Source organism: Crocodylus porosus, unplaced genomic scaffold (assembly GCF_001723895.1).
Source record: "Crocodylus porosus isolate Cpor-Errol unplaced genomic scaffold, CroPor_comp1, whole genome shotgun sequence".
Taxonomy (NCBI): domain Eukaryota; kingdom Metazoa; phylum Chordata; order Crocodylia; family Crocodylidae; genus Crocodylus; species Crocodylus porosus.
In genome coordinates, this window is record NW_017728950.1 from 609,384 (window position 1) to 625,788 (window position 16,405).

General features: G+C 40.8%; 1 protein-coding gene across 1 annotated transcript in view; it reads left to right on the plus strand.

Annotated features, from left to right (window-relative positions):
• DAPK1 (death associated protein kinase 1) overlaps positions 1 to 16,405 on the plus strand; it is a 129,110-nt gene that overhangs the window by 101,355 nt on the left and 11,350 nt on the right. Inside the window, exons 18-21 of the mRNA XM_019555172.1 lie at positions 3,132 to 3,209; positions 5,940 to 6,162; positions 10,472 to 10,660; positions 12,266 to 12,463. Coding sequence (XP_019410717.1) covers positions 3,132 to 3,209; positions 5,940 to 6,162; positions 10,472 to 10,660; positions 12,266 to 12,463 — 688 coding nt within the window. The remainder of the gene's footprint in view (positions 1 to 3,131; positions 3,210 to 5,939; positions 6,163 to 10,471; positions 10,661 to 12,265; positions 12,464 to 16,405) is intronic.

Consider the following 16,405-nt stretch of genomic DNA (forward strand, 5'->3'; position numbering starts at 1 on the left):
GTCTGTGACTAGTAAACACTTTGTATGTTTGACAGCATTTACTGTATAATCACTGTTCCTTTCTTCTCCCACTTTATTTCTAATTTACAAAAATATATATAAATCAGACCAGTTTCTCTTCAACTTACCCCCAAAAAAGAAAAATAAGAATATATTCAATTCAACATTTGTAATACTACCATTAAACACTATAGCAAAGGTTGTGGTGAGACAGAAGGCTTGTCTACAGGGGGAAATGCATTGACAGACTTACACAGCATAACTACCTGTGTGGATGCTTTTTATTGCAGAATAAGGGTGCTTTTTTGCAGTTTAATTTATATTGCCTTGAAAGGTAGGATAGAGTGAACAATGATAATAAATTTGCCAGAAGAAGCAGGCTGGTTATACAGGAGACATGTTTGCCAGGATGCTGCATATAGGGTGAGGGAAATGGGGAGCACATGGTGATTTATTGAAGTTTCCAGTGTTTTGTTTTCTTGACTAGGACATTAAACTGGCAGGGGAAATCCTAAGAGTCATTCTCTCTGAAATGCTTATAGTTTGATTCTCCTCTTTCTGAGAGCAGTTTTTCAGTTAATTGGTGCTTAAACATTTTTGGTAGGTGTTAGAACCATTTTTTAATTTGAAATTTCAACTGCAGAAATATTTTTAGTGATTTTAAGAAAATTTTATGCTTCTGGAATACACAATCAGCTTTTATATTAAAAAAGGTGCATGCATATATGCCAGTTGACAGTTCATTGCTCCCTCATAATGATTGGTTTTCTGGAATTGTACTATGTATATTCCTCAAAGTGTTTTTAATATAACTATGTGCAGATAGCCAGTTAAACTTGTAACTAGCTGTTTGCACCAAAAAGAGGTAACCGTATGTAGTCTTCATGTATATGTTAAATGTATATTCATAAAATCGAGACTTTTTTGCTTAACCATCTGCTGTTTCAAAAAATCCTTCCTTTTTTAAAGAATCTATAAAGGCAGCTTGAGTAGGAACGCTGTTTACTGAAAACCAGTTGCGTATGTGTTGGGCGGGGGATTCAAATATATGCTGTATGGTGCAAATGTAAGTGACACTTTGTACCCAGAAAATACTGTGGTTTTTCAATTTCACATTGGCTATGATAAAATGACAATCCTGTTGGGTAAGTTATGCTTGCTTCTCCTGGAAGTTCTTAACCAGCAGACTATCTCTCCTATTATTATACAGCTGTCTTTCAAAGATCATGACATTCTTCAAAGTTCCTGCTCAAAGAATTTTGAACTTTTAAGTGAAGCTACCAGAAATTAAGACAATTTATGATCACAGCTACATCTGAATTCACAAAGTTCAAGTGGATTTGTCATGCAGGGCTTTCTTTCTGATTTTCTCTGTAAGAAGCTTTATGGCTTTCTATTTTGATGGGTTTGATGAAATTGTAGTATGTCTACAATTATTTATATAGCACATCTTATACCAACACATGCTTTAGAGCAGGGTGGCCAACCCATAGTACAAGTGTCACAAGTAGCATGGGCAGCTTTTCTGTGTGGCACACAACAAATAGGGTGTGGGGGTAGGCAGCACAGCAGCAGATTGTCCAGGAGCAGAAAGCAGAGCAGCAGATCAGGCAGGAGAAGGGGATTAGAGTGATGCTTGGAGAGGGCAGGAGGTTAATTTGTGGCATGTCTGCTTGAAAGGTTGTTTCTTCTGTTCCCATCCCCACCCCCCCCAGTACATTGGAGAACTAAGTTGTGAGCATCAAACTCCAGTTGCTTGAGCTGAATATGGCTTTATCACCCCATTAGAGTGGCTTACAGAAGCTGCTTCTCTAGTTACACGTTTTGACAGACAGGAATTGAACCCACTAGACCATCCTGCCTGTCAAATGGAAGACCCATAAGTAATATGGTCAGGGGAGAGAAGAAGGGATGTTGTAGAAAAGTTATGGTCAAGGAAAGGAAATGAGAACCATTGACATTGCCAAAATTTTTGGATAAAATTAAAGCTAATTATTTGCTTGAAGAAGAGGTATTGGTTTTAAATTGACTTGATTCCTATTGTCAGGTACAATTTTGCTTTTTTGCTGCTAGTGCTACCTTACTGGTGTTGAATCTTTAGCATCTTTGTTCAAAGCTACTAGGGTTGTAGTCAACATACCAGATTTTATAGGCAACAGAAAATGTCTCTTAAGTGGACTTTTGAGTTTTTGCAAGCAAGGACATTTATTTCACACTTAGGAATGACATTATGGATTGCATAAAACCCTCAGGTGCTTCTTATGACTGTGCAGTCTTGGCTTTAAAAACTGAGCAGCAATAAAAACAGAGAAATCTGAAAAACAGGCTTAACTTTGCCAGCAGTTTTTATGTAAATACAGCACACCTGTCCTCTGTCTACAAAAATAAAAAGGATAAAAATCATTGTAAATGAAAAATTGTTTCACCATCAAAGTACCATGCAACACAAAGCAGTAGCACTGATGTAATCCTAAGAGTAAAGGAAGTAAGCATTTTTTGTCGGCTCATTTCATATTAGATTGCTGATCTATGAAGCCTTGGTAATTAATTGTCAAGGGTAAAACACTGAAAACAGTTTTTCGCCTTCTTTTTAAAGTTGTTGAAGCTTTTTAAATCATAAAGCACATTATTTTTGGTTCTCGAAAATCTTTGTCCAGTAACTAATTCATTATTGTCCCTTTTTTTTTTTTTAACCTATTCATAAACATTAATCACTTACTTTTTGTCTTAATAAATATGCTGATGTTTTGAAACACTAATATCAGGTTTTAGTAGGTGGTGATGTCTAGAAATGACCAGCATCCTATGCTTTTAATTGGATAGGAAGGATATTTAGAGGGGAGTCCTGGAATTGTTCTACACCTCTGAATCCAAAGCATTTTGTTACTCTAACATCAGGATACCAATTTGCAACAGGAATTCTCTTGTGCATTTTATCTTGTCGCTTTTGGATGATTAAACAAAATAGTAACTCCAGTTGGGGGTAATCCCTTGCTGGTTCTTTTCTAATCCACTTGCCTCTGACAGCAATTATTCTGTGGTTGCCTTGAGCAGTACTGATCCCCTCTACACACAGTGTTTCACTGCAGACAAAAGAAAAATCCTTGCATCTAATAACTTATCTTTAACAGGATGGGAAAACAGCAGAAGATCTTGCGAGAACAGAGCAGCATGAACATGTAGCCAGTCTGCTTGCGAGGCTCAAAAAGGTAGGAACTCATGACTGACGCTTTGTATAAATGAGACTTTACTTTGTCCTGTGCCGTTTGTTTGTTTTTAAAATATTAAGGAGCTTTCTAGTCACAGAAACTGAGAAAATGAGGCATTCACAAAATAATCAAAACCTAAGTGTTGTATAAGTTCTCACTCCAGTGCTGTTGCTCTCACTGGGTGCGTCTGCGCAAGATGCTGTCACCGTAGCGACAAGCTAAGGTGATGTAGCATCGGCAGGCACTAACCGTGACGCTGCCAGTACTGCACAGTAAGGTCGGAAATGACCCATACGCCACCGGGACTGCAGTACCAGTGGGTACTGTGCAGTGGGATGCACGTGTAGATGTGCCCACTTTTATCTAATTAAGATAATAAATTTTCTCATAATGAAATGAGATCTCTAATTCTATACAAATATTAACAAAAATTGCCAAAGATCAGACCACATGTGCCTCTTGGCCTGGAATCCTATCTCTGACAGGTAACAGCTCCAGCTGCTTCCAGGAAAGAAAAGATATTGGCAATTAAGGAATAAACTTGCCTGGAAGGGATTTTTTTCATATATATTCTTAGTGGTTGACTAATGTTCTGAAGTATGAGGGCATACATCTCCTCATCCAGATATTTTTACTTCCATGTCACATAATTGTAACATTTTCTCATTATTCCTGTAAGTCTTTGGTCCATTTTTAATCCTGCTAAACTAAATGATGTCTTATGTCTTGTATTAATGAATTCAAGAGCTTATTTTAATAGAGCATAAAGTATGTTCAGTTCTACGTTTGTAAAGTGAAACATTTAAGTCAGGAAACTGGCTTTTGTTGATGTATGTATTATCTTTTTTGTCCAAATCTATTTCTAATTGGCATAGTCTAATTGTGGAATAAATCCAAATTTAAACTAAAACCTAGAAGGGAGGCATACACCCAATGGAAGGGAGGGGCCATCACCAGGGAAGACTACACCTCGGTTGCTCGGGGTTGCAGGGGGGCAGTCAAGAAGGCCAAGGCGGAGATGGAACTGGGACTAGCTTCCTGGATCAAGGACAGCAAGAAGCCCTTTTTTAAATACATGAGGGCAAAAAGAAGGTACCGGGTAACGTGGGGCCTCTGCAGGACACACTAGGAAATCTGGTCGTCACATCAGATGACAAAGCTAACCTATTTAACAATTTCTTTGCCTCCATTTTCCTGAGCAGGGACCAGATCAGCCCCTCTACCAGGACCCCCCCAGGCCCCAGGAGAGGTGTTTTCTGAACTGCAAATATAGGTCCTCCTCCAATAAGTAGTTATCAGATTGAGAGGGACAGAAATTGGATCTGATGATACTTGTGTTGCTTTTCTCAGCTGAGACACTGCATCTAATTTGAATATCTCTTTCCTTGAGATTTGGATATCTTTTTTTTAATTGCTTTACGTTTTTTAATTGCATACACATTTGATGGGGCATACATAAACTGTGACAGCTATCCATCTTTCCTCCCTCTCCTCCCACCTTCCCAACTGGTGATAAGGGTGGAAGGAAAACCTTCCTTTTTCCCCTGCACCTTTCTGCTGTCTCTGTCCCAACATCCCTAAAGAGCCACTGTTCAAAGGCTATGCAGTCCCTTGTTCAGTCTTGTGCTCAGCTGTCGGGTTTGGAGTCTTACAAGGGGGAGTTCAGATTGAAGGGAAGAGGAGAGCTGCAGAACAGCTTTGTCTGGGATGCTCCCTGCTCCAGCTGGGACGAAGAGAAAAGGATAATTAGCAGACCCCAGGGAAGGAATGTTGGTTTCTTCTTTCACAGCACTCACACCTCTAAAATTAATCCATTGTACTGATGGTATACCAAAAATTGAGTGGAATCAGAGCTTCTGTTAATTGGCATTGGTTCAGTCCTAGAACTGTTAACTTGTAAATCCTAAATTATGTTCTAACTTTTTTAATTTCCTTTGCTCACATAATACATTTGCAATTTGTAATGCTAGTCCCTAGAACTTGTTTTGGTACAGCAGGAATAAAATGTAGTGTTTCATCTCCTTGGTTTTTTCCTTGTTTACCAGTTACCCCCACACTTTGTAGCAGAACGACACAGTGAAATATTGATTCATCGCTTTCCATGCTAGAAAAAGAATAATGAGAGTTATTTTATTTTGATAGAAGGAGGTATTTAAGAATTTGCTTCCATAGTACTTAACATTTGTTAATATTGATCAGCAGTGTAATTGGAAATACGCAATTTAGAAACTGTTCCAAATCTTCTTCCGATTTTATTGGGAAGAAAATGATTAAATGTTTTCATTTTTAATTTTATTTGTGATGGAACAAGCCAATTTAATGCTGAACAGATATATTCTTTTTATTTTTTCCTGTTTTAAGGGTAGCAAATATAATAGGCCTCACGTACTAGACAGTGCCCACATCTACACGACACAGTACTGTGCAGTGGTTACTGTTCATTTATTTAGTACTTATAAAAACAAAGTACTAAATAAATGCGCAGTAACTCAAGTTATTGCAGTAGTGCCGGCAAACACCTTTTTGTGACGCTCCTCTGCAGTAGCTTAATACTGCTCCTCAGTAGCGTCACATCATGTTTTCTTCTACGCGACACTACTATGCAGTAGTGTCAGGTTATTTTGCAGTCGACCACTTAAATAGACACATCTGTTGTATTTCAAATCATGCCTAAACTCAATTCAACCCTTGGAGTTTTTATTGCAATATTTTTATTCTTTTGAATGTTAGGATACGCACAGAGGGCTTTTTATCCAGCAGCTTAGACCTACTCAAAACCCACAGCCAAGAACAAAACTTAAGCTGTTTGGACACTCTGGATCTGGGAAAACTACTCTTGTGGAATCTCTCAAGTGTGGTCTAATTAGGAGCTTTTTTAGAAGACGTAGACCAAGGCTTTCCTCGACTAACTCAACCAGATTCCCACCATCACCTTTGTCTACCAAACCATCAGGTATTGTTTAAGGCTTCTGATTTTGTATTTCAACATTTTATCTTAATGGAGTTTTATCTTGATTTTATGCTTATAACTCTAAATGAACCAGTGTTAGCTTGAACCATAAAAGTATAGCATTAATATGCCTGTACAGAAAACCAAAGCAGGAGAATTTTGAATTGATAGTGTAAGATCAATTATGAATCTGAAGTGTAAGATTAACAAAAAAAGGACTTCTGTTATCTTACATTATGGGAGGTTTGTGGTGATCAGATGGGATACCTGACAACCGATCACAAGTACTCTTAGATTTGTTTGTAAGTAAGTAATGGTGTTAAATCTCAGTGTCCCAGCCGATTTTCCAGTTAGGCAAAATGCAGTTACTTGCCTTATGTTTACATTTGGATGGTACTGTGTGTTTTCTATCCTAAACAGTGCAGTCTCTCTCAAAAGCACCTGTATTCAGGTAGGAAGTGGTAAGAAACAACTTGAAAAATAGTGTCCTGTAACTGCATGAGATAAAGGAAAATCATTTTTACACTGCATATCCCAGAAGAAATTTTATAGTGTTAAGAATAACCTTTACCCATTGCATGAGCCAGAGGTTCTGGGATCAGATACCTGATATTGTTAATATTAAACTGAATGGCAAGACATTCAGAACAAAACCAAGATGAGGCTCAGATGCATATATGACCTTATGCATTTGTCACCTAAATACACATACACTTCCAGATGCATCTACATTATGTGGATAAAATTAGCTTATTGCTGAAGTGAAGGTTTCAAAGCAGTATACGGCAGATAACATAACTTCTACAAAGTTATTTCCAAGGTGGACTGTAGGACTAAAACTCAAACATGAGCATTTTAAGTTGAATGCAAAGGACTCTCTCAAACGAACGATGAATATGACTATGCAGCTGCAGGGTCATATATCTGCCCTTATGTCGCTCTTTCACTCTCAAAAGAAAGAGTTCAAAGAAGCTTGGCATTTTACATGTGCAATAATACAGTCATAAAACTGAAATTTATGGTTCTTACAGCAGCTGCAACTCATATTAGGCAAATGTATATTTGACCCCTTTAAAGCAGGGATCGGCAACTTCTTTGTAGGCTGCTTTTAGCAACCCAGGACCTGCCGCCAGCTTTCTCCTCCACCCCTTACAGCCTCCAGAGATTAGCAGAGGCTGTAGAGAAGTAGGCACTAGGACCCCAGAGATGCCACTTCTGCTGCCATGGCTGGAGCATGCTGTAATTTCCTGAGCTGCTGAGAGCCAGATCCAGTCTCTTTACAGGCAGAACCAGTCTGTGGGCTGTAGGTTGCCAATCCCTGCCTTATAGGAATATATATTACAGCACAGCATAAAATAAAAAAACCCTCAAATTTTCAGTAACTGAAGACCAGGTCTATACTTTTCCTGATTAGAAGGGATCTGGATTTTCATTCAGAATGGAAAAATATGGTAAACTGTGGATTTCCTCTTTTTAAAGAGAAAAACCCAGATTTTTTCCTTTTTAAAGGAGAAAAATGTGGGTTAAGGAGGGTTTCCCCTTGCAGGCTGACAAAGTTTCAGCCTGCAAGGGGCTGAGAGGAGCAGGAAAAGGGCAGTCAGGCAGGGTGTGCCATGTGCATATATGCATGCACATGACCACCAGACAGCCTGGAGAGCAGCTCCCACAGGTAAGTCAGGGGGCTGGGGGGAGGAATTGAAGCCTCTGTAGGGAGGGAGGAAGTTGGGCAGGGCTAGGGCTGCTGCCCAGCCAGGGCAGTGCAGGGGCTTGGGGCCCGGGTCTGGAATGCATGGCCACAGGGACCCAGCAGGGAGCAGGATGGGGCGGAGGGGACTGGCTCCCCACTGCTGTGCGCACTCCCAGGCAAAGCACATGCCCTCCAAATTTGTGAATGGGCGGCAGGTACAGGCTGCCTGTTCTGGGCTCAGCCTGTCTGCCTTGGGCTCAGCCTGCCTGCCCTGCTGCCCTCCCCTCAGGGCCTCTGCAGTCCAGCAGGCAGGACCTGGCACGGCAGCATAGAGCAGGGCCAGGAGGGGAAGTTCAGTGCCACTGCTGCAAGCCCTACACTGCCATGGCAAGGTGTCCCCTGCCTGCCCAGCAGCAGCAGGAGGCAAAACCCCACACTGCCACCTTCACAGCTGCCAGGGGGGCACAGGGTGCCTCTCCATGGCAGCACAGGACTCCTGTTGGTGATACTGAGCTTCTACACTCAGCCTCACTCTGCCCTGCTGCACTGGGTTCCATCCACTGGGCCACTGAGGTCCCAAAGGGAGGGTAGCAGGGTGGGGAGCCCAAGCCTGCAGCAGGCAGCCCTCACTTGCCCCCCTCACGGGTTCCTCCGACTGTGCTGCCTATGGTGGAGGGGTAGCCGGGCTCCACTCCCCAGCGGGGCTGCAGCAGCCACCTTCTCCCATGGGTGGCAGCTGGGGCTCAGATGCTGCTGCTAGGGGCAGGGGTCTGCAGACCTAGGTCCCTGGCCCCATAGCCTTGGCCTTTGGGGGGCCCTCCAGCAAGACTTGGGGGCAAGGGGCTGTGGATGGGGAGTGAGGGGCACCAGCAGGTCTGAGGGACTGTGGATTGGGATTGAGGGGCAAATGGCATGGGGAGGGCATTGGCATATCAGGGCTGCTCAGCACCACAAAGTAGTGAGTGGGGACAACTGGACCTGTGTCCTGGTGAGCAAAGGGGGCAGGGGAAGCTCAGATTTTTCCATCATAAGAAAACCCAAGATCAAACACCAAAGTTTATAGGGATTTAGAATTTATTTTACTGTTGTAATTGAGGCACTGGTAGGCTTCCAAATTGCTTTAAAATTGTAAATGTAAATATTGTGTTCAACTGATACCTGTGTATGTATAGTGGTGTTTCATTTTGATCGTGAATTTTGGGGGTTTTAATTGGAGAATTTATGATTATTAAACAGAGAAAACCAGGATCCCTGCTGATTAGGTGGATTAAATCTAAATCTGTAACATTAAAATGAAAGTATGATATCACAATATATGCTCTGTCTTTGTAGCACTTTAGTGTTTGCTTTAAACTTTTAGACGAAGAGCATTCTGAAAAATATAAAATAAAACCCAATACCACTGCTTGCTTTAGGTATGACAAATAACCTGAACAGATGGACATTTTAAGCTAGTATAAGTCATACATTGCATAACGTTTTGTGGTTAACTCTGCTTATGTAGTTCAGAGGTTTTGATTTATCAAGTGTTTAACGTATATCAATATGAAGAACTAACTAATATATTAGAGGGGCAAATGTAGGGGGAGATTTATATTGCTGATGTGTTTGTTTGGGTTTTTTTAATGGTTTGCATAACCCAGCCCTCCATATAATGCAGAAGGAATTCTTTCCTTTCTCCACTAGATGGGGCTCACTGTTAACTAAGTTTTCCTTCCCCTTTCAGTTTATCTGCTAGCTACTGTGAGATGTACTTATCAGAATAAGATTATGCTGATTTAGTTTATCAGTTGAATAGCTATACATGTGTACAACACATATGTGCTGATGATATATTTATATGCATATCCTATAAAATTGTAGCACTTTTGTTCCAGTAGACACTTTTGTCACTAGACAAGCCTCAACTATTGAACGCTTTCACTCCAGAATTGTGTTTTCCTTGGTCCAGTATTTCCACTGCACCTGTATTTCTTTGAAATGTTAACAGTCTACATGCCAACCCTAGTATTTTGCTGTTTCTCTACTCAGAATAATCTTGTGTGTGATATCTCTGGTTAATGTAAAAAATGTGAAGTATTTGCCCGTCCCATGGATACTCTTGAAACTGAGCAATTTGGAAATTGTCCACCAGTTTCTTGGGGGGGAGACCTGGAAGTGTTCTCTCTTCACATGTAGGGTAATAGCAGCAGAGAGAGAAAATGAGGAAAAGCTCAGGTGAATTATGTTTTTCATTTTTTTTCTCAGTATTTTTCTTCCTCTCTCCTTCTGTATCTCTTGTGTGTATGCATTCTTTCTTTTGCTCTCTTCCCTCAGTTCTCTCATCCCCTTCTAAGGCCTTTTATGTCTAATGAGGCAACTCAGAGCCATTTTGCCAAAGTGCTGAATTGGTTCCAGAGACAGGTATTTTCTGGTTGCCAGGAGCTCCTTTTTAAATCCTAAAGGAAGCGAATTCCACCTAGCTACTGGTGTCCTGGGTGCCTCTGGTAGGGGAATAAATAGTAATAATAATGATGAGGATGATAATGAAAATTTCATGCCCAGCACATTCATTTTGGAATCATCTGGTTGTAACCTCTTCATGCCTGGTAATCTCCCTTTTTTTCCTTTTCTTTCATGGCCCAGTTTCAGTGAGCATCACAAATCTTTATCCTGGTTGTGAAAATGTTAGTGTGAGAAGTCGGAGCATGATGTTTGAGCCAGGCCTGACCAAAGGGATGTTAGAAGCATTTGTTTCACCATCTCACCACTCGCACTGCTCAGCAGATGACCAGTCTACCAAGGCTATTGATGTTCAAAATGCCTACTTGAATGGTAATGAATGTACTGCATTATCGTGATTAATTCTATCCAACATGTTGTTGGATATTATGTATTGTTTTTAAATATTATAATTGGCATTACACTGAACATGTCTAGTAGTTCCACATGCTTCATTTTTTAAGTTGCATACATTTGTTATAGATAATTTTTTATTTTATTAAACTATAGAAAACTTGTATAAAACCCATGCAATTAAATTGAATACATCAGAAGCATAAGATGAGTGAATGAGCATGCGTCTCTTGAGCTTTTTTTTTCGTTAAGGGGTGATGGGCTTTAGATTGAAACTCGGGACAAAAGTTTTGTTTTGGACCAGAAATTATTATATGTATGCAATCATAGCCATGTCAAATACCTTATGAATGAGTAGTCACTGGACTTGACCAAAAGAGTTTATAGCTGAAAGGTCATTCTCTTTTATCTTTTTGCCCTATAGTAGATGGTACAATCCTCTCAAATGAAACTCTGAATAAAGGTAATATTTTAATTCCCATATCAGTTCTTTCAAGGCTGTGGGGGGAATAACCAACCTTTTCTCTTTGAGATGAGAGGATACTTACCTAGCATGCACACAAGCATATCTTTGAGGTATTATTGCCTTGCATCCTGAGAAACCAATACGAAGTCAACATTTGGTTTTGTTCCAAAATAATGCGCCGTTTTAGTACAGTCATTTAACAGGATTGGATATCAGACATCTCTATTTGCACATGTCTTGGCATAACTGAAAACTACACATCGTGAATTCTGAATAGTTCTCATTAACATGTCCCAACTGTACTGTTTGAATAGGGAAACCCCTCTGAAAATGAGAAGTGACAATTCTGTTGAAAAATTTCACTGCACAATTAAGGCTTCTAGTTTTTTAATCAAAATTTGCTAGCTAAAAATAATTCAAGTGGGTATGCCTTCAGCTTCAGTGGGGAAGACTAGGGGTGACTCAGTGTGAGAGAATGTAAGAAACTAACATAGACAGTAGAAACAGATGTCAGGAAAACAGTGCAACAGTACCTGTGTTGTTTAAAATGCTCATATACAACCGTGATTCTCAAAGCCTACTCTATCTTCCTCTTAGCAATACAATATCAATAGTTTCACTTATATAAACCAAAAAGGATTGTTTTCTGAATAACCTTTTCAGTGTTTTTGATGCTCACTGTTATACATCAGAAAAACGGTAATCTGAGAAATGTTCAGTTTTATTTCCAGAGGTAAGAGAAGGAACAGGAGGCTGTGTTTCTCCAGTTGTTTACTGCTAGATTTTGTTGCCTGAGAGGTTTAATATCTGTCACTTCTGTAGAAGGCCAGGACCAATTTAATTTGTAGAGCACAGGATTTATGACATTTACATACGGCTACCTCGTGTCAGCCCTAGAAAAGGTGTAAACAGAAGAGTCCGTGCTTGAGCTTCTTTAAAAACCCTTCAGTTTTTTTGTTTCCCTTTATTGCATAACTTTTCTCCCTTACCAATCCCAGCATTCAGAGAGAGAATGTGTCCCATATAGCCCATATGACATCTCCAACATCTGTCTGCCATTGTGGATGAAGGGTTTATATCTGGTGGTTTACCTATTTTATATCTGTCCTTTTTTATAGGAGTTGGTGATTTCAGTGTGTGGGAATTCTCTGGGAACCCTGTATATTTCTGCTGTTATGATTATTTTGCTGCAAATGATCCTACTGCAATTCACATAGTGCTTTTCAATCTTGAGGAACCTTATGAAATCCAGCTAAACCAAGTGACCTTTTGGCTCAGTTTCCTGAAATCGCTAGTTCCAGTTGAGGAGCCTATAGGTATGTTACACTCCGTGTTTATACACTTTCAGTGGGGGAAAGAAAAAACTTGATACTTGATTCTCTGTAAAATCTACACAGTGAGTCCTGTCCTGTCTTAGTTCATCTGTATCATATTACAATCAACTTTTAAATACAATTCTCCTGCTAAGGTAGTAGGCCACCGTAGAACAGAGAGCCTTGCTAGGGCTTTATACGCTATTTTGACCCACTGAAGTTACCCTGTAACTTCGGTAACATGGTTTCCTGATTCCTCCATAGCAGCTTAGCTTGGATTTTTCTTGTCGAGTAAGTTATTTGACACACTCATTATCTCAGTAGAAGTTCCAGATGCCCTAGACCTTTTAAAAAAAGTTTGAAGACAACCTTAAATTCCGTTTTTAAATTCAACCCCAACTAAATGTGAATCACATTTTTTTAAAGCTCTGCATGTTCTGTCCAGACCTGTTCAGCTACAGCTGTGTTTGGGTTTGAAATTTTGTTTTCTCAACTTGTTGTGCATCAGTGTAAATGGAGTCCAATGCTTTTAGTAAATGTCCCTTGACCACCTGATCAAATTTTGTTTGGTTTCTAAACAGCATCAACTATCTAATGTTTCCATTGCACATGTAGCTTGGAGTGAGTTAGTTGAGATTCAAACCAATTGATTTAATCCTCCCTTTTTTTAAATTCACTTATTTTTAAGATAATTAATGTAGCTTTTATTGCAATGAAACATATGTTCACAGGCCCTTACTGTTTAGAAAACACAACCCTCACAGATCTGTCTTGGCTTTATCAGCCAGAACTCTATCATAGGCTGCTAGATCTACATGGGGAAGAACACCTGTTGAATAATAAAGCTACTGTGGAATCATCAGGCAAGGGATATCAAAGTATCCATTCCAAGTTAAAATCTCTACATTCTTTCTACCAGGAAATATGCACAAAACAAATGCCAGCCTTCGTTGGTTTTGCTTCCTCCACTTCAGGCATCTAAGGGGCTGTTCATTTCCATTTAGGGTTAAAACAAGGTTAATTATTATAAGAAACAATATACAAGAAGTTCAGACAGTAAAAGTTCAAGAATTTGCAGAAAATTCAATATTGAAACTGAAGTTCACACTTTGGTATTTTCCCCAGTCAAAACATGAATCAAGTATTTCATTCATTCTGTTAACAAAAAAGTTTGATTCAGCCATGCCAGGATCTAAACTTAGAATCATAGAAAATTAACCTCAAGAATCACCTAGTACAACCTCCTGCTCAAAGCAGGACCATCCCCAATGATATTCCAACCAAAGCTCTGTCTAGCGAGGTCTTAAAAACTTCTAAGGATGGAGTTTCCACCTCCTCTCTGGGTAACCTGTTCTAGTGCTTTACTACCCTTCTGGTGAGACTTTTTCCAGATATCTAACCTAAACTTCTCTTGCTTGAGACCGTTGCTGCTTGTTCTCTCAACTGCCACCACTGAGAAGAGTCCAGCTACATCATTTTTGGAGCTACCCTTCAGGTAGTTGAAGGCTGATATTAAATACCCGCTAGGTCTTCTCTTCTCCACACTGAAGAAGCCCAGATCCCTCAACCTCTCCTCAGAAGTCATGTGCCTAGCCCCCTAACCACTTTCATTGCTCTCCACTGAACTGTTTTCAATTTGTCCACATCCTTTTTGTAGTGGGGGACCCACAACTGGACACAGTATTCCAGATGATGGCTCATCAGTGATGGGTAGAGGGAAATAATCACTCCTCTTGATCTTCTGGCCACATTGCTACTAGTGCAACTCAGTATGCTGTTAGACTTCTTGGCAACAAGGGCGCACTGTTGACTCATATTCAGCCTATTGTCCACTGTAATCCCCCGGTCCTTTTCTGAAGAGCTACTGCTTAGCCAGTCAGTCCCCAGCCTGTACTGATGCTTGGGATTGGTCCAGTCCTTCGGTTTGTCTAGATCACTCTGGATCCTAGCCTTGCCCTCCAGCAGATTGTTACCTGTAGACTTTCTGAGGGTGAACTCTATCCCATCTTCCAGATTGTGTTGATGAAGATATTGAACAAAACCGGCCCCAGGACCAACCCCTGGAGCACTCCACTTGATATTGGCTGCCAACTAAACATCAAGCCATTGTTTACTACCCTTTGAGTCTGACAGTCCAGCCAGTTTTCTATCCACCTTACAGTCCATTCATCCAGCTCCATACTTCCTTAGCTTGCATGCAAGAATGTTATTGGAGACCATATCAAAAGCCTTACTAAAGTCAAGGTATATCACATCCACTACTCCCCCCCCCATCTACAGAGCCAGTTATTTTTGTCATAGAAGGCAATTGGGTTGATCAGGCATGACTTCCCGTTGGTGAGTCCATGTGACTGTTGTTAATCACCTTCTCCTCCAAGTGCTTAGAAATGGATTCCTTGAGGACCTGCCCCATGATTTTTCCAGGACTGAAGTGAGGCTGACCAGTCTGGAGTTCCCTGGATCCTCCTTCCCTTTCTTAAAGATAAGCACTATATATTTGCCCTTCTCCAGTTGTCAGGGACCTCTCCCGACCACCCAGAGTTTTCAAAGATAGTGCCCAGCAGCTCTGCAGCCACATCAGCCAACTCCCTCAACACCCTCAGATCCATTTCATCTGGCCCATGGAATTACACATGTCCAGATTCTCTAAACAATCCCTAACCTGTTCTTTCGCTGCTGTAGCCTCCTCACCTTTTCCCCAAACTGTGCTGCTAGGTGCAGTAGTCTGGAAGTTGACCTTGTCCATGGAGACTGAGGTAAAAAAGCATTGAGTACTTCATGCTTTTCCACATTATCTGTCATTAGATTGCCTTCCCCATTCAGTAAGGGACCCACATTTTCCCTTATCTTCCTTTGCTGACATATTTATAGAAACTCTTCTCATTACCCTTTGTATCATGTACTAGCTGTAATTCCAATTGCGCTTTGGCCTTCTTGATTTCATCCCTACATGACCAAGCAATACTCTTTTACTCCTCAGTTGTTTGTCCAAACTTCTATTTCTTGTAAGCTTCCATTTTATGTTTTAGCTCACTGAAGAGTTCCCTGCAAAGCCAATCTGGTATTCTGCCATACTTGCTAGTCTTCCTACACTTCAGGGTGGTTCATTCCTTCACCCTCAGTAAAGTTTCTTTAAAATACAACCACCATTCCTAGACTCTCTTACCCCACAGACTGGCCTCCCAGGGGATCCTGCCCATTAGTGGGCAGAAGTCTGCCTTTCTGAAGTCCAGGGTGTTTGCTTTGTTGTTCTCCATCCTTCCTTTCCTCAAGACCCTGAACTCAATCATCTCATGGTCACTGCTGTCTAAGTTGCCACCTACTAGCACATTTCCCACCTATTCTTCCTTGTTTCTGAGCAGCAGGTCAAGAAGAGCACAGCCCCTAATTGGCCTCTCCAGCACTCATACCTGGAAGTTGTCCCCAACACTCTCCAAAACCTTTCTGAATTGCCCATGTACGGATGTATTGCCCTCCCAGTAGATGTCAAGGTGATTGAAGTCTCCCATGAGAACCAAGGCCCATTATTGGGAAATTTTTGCTAGCTGTTTGAAGAGAGCCTCATCTACCATATTCTCCTGGCCTGGTGGTTGATAGCAGGCACCCACCACATCACCCTTGTTGCTTTCCCCTCTGACCCTAACTAAGAGACATTCAACAGGCCTATCTCCATTTTTGTACTGGAGCTATGAGCAGTCCTAGAGCTCTTTTATATAAAGAGCAACTCCTCCTCCTCTTCTCCCCTGCCTGTCCTTCCTGAACAGTTTGTACCCATTCATAGCAGTACTCCAGTCACACAAGCTATCCCACAAAGTCTGTGTTATTCCAATCGCAACACATGTACCACCGACTTCCAATTCTTCCTGTTTGTTTCCCAGGCTCACAGACACATGAAGTAATTAGCCAATTGCCCTACTTTCTCAGGAAGAATGAGAATTCCTCCCC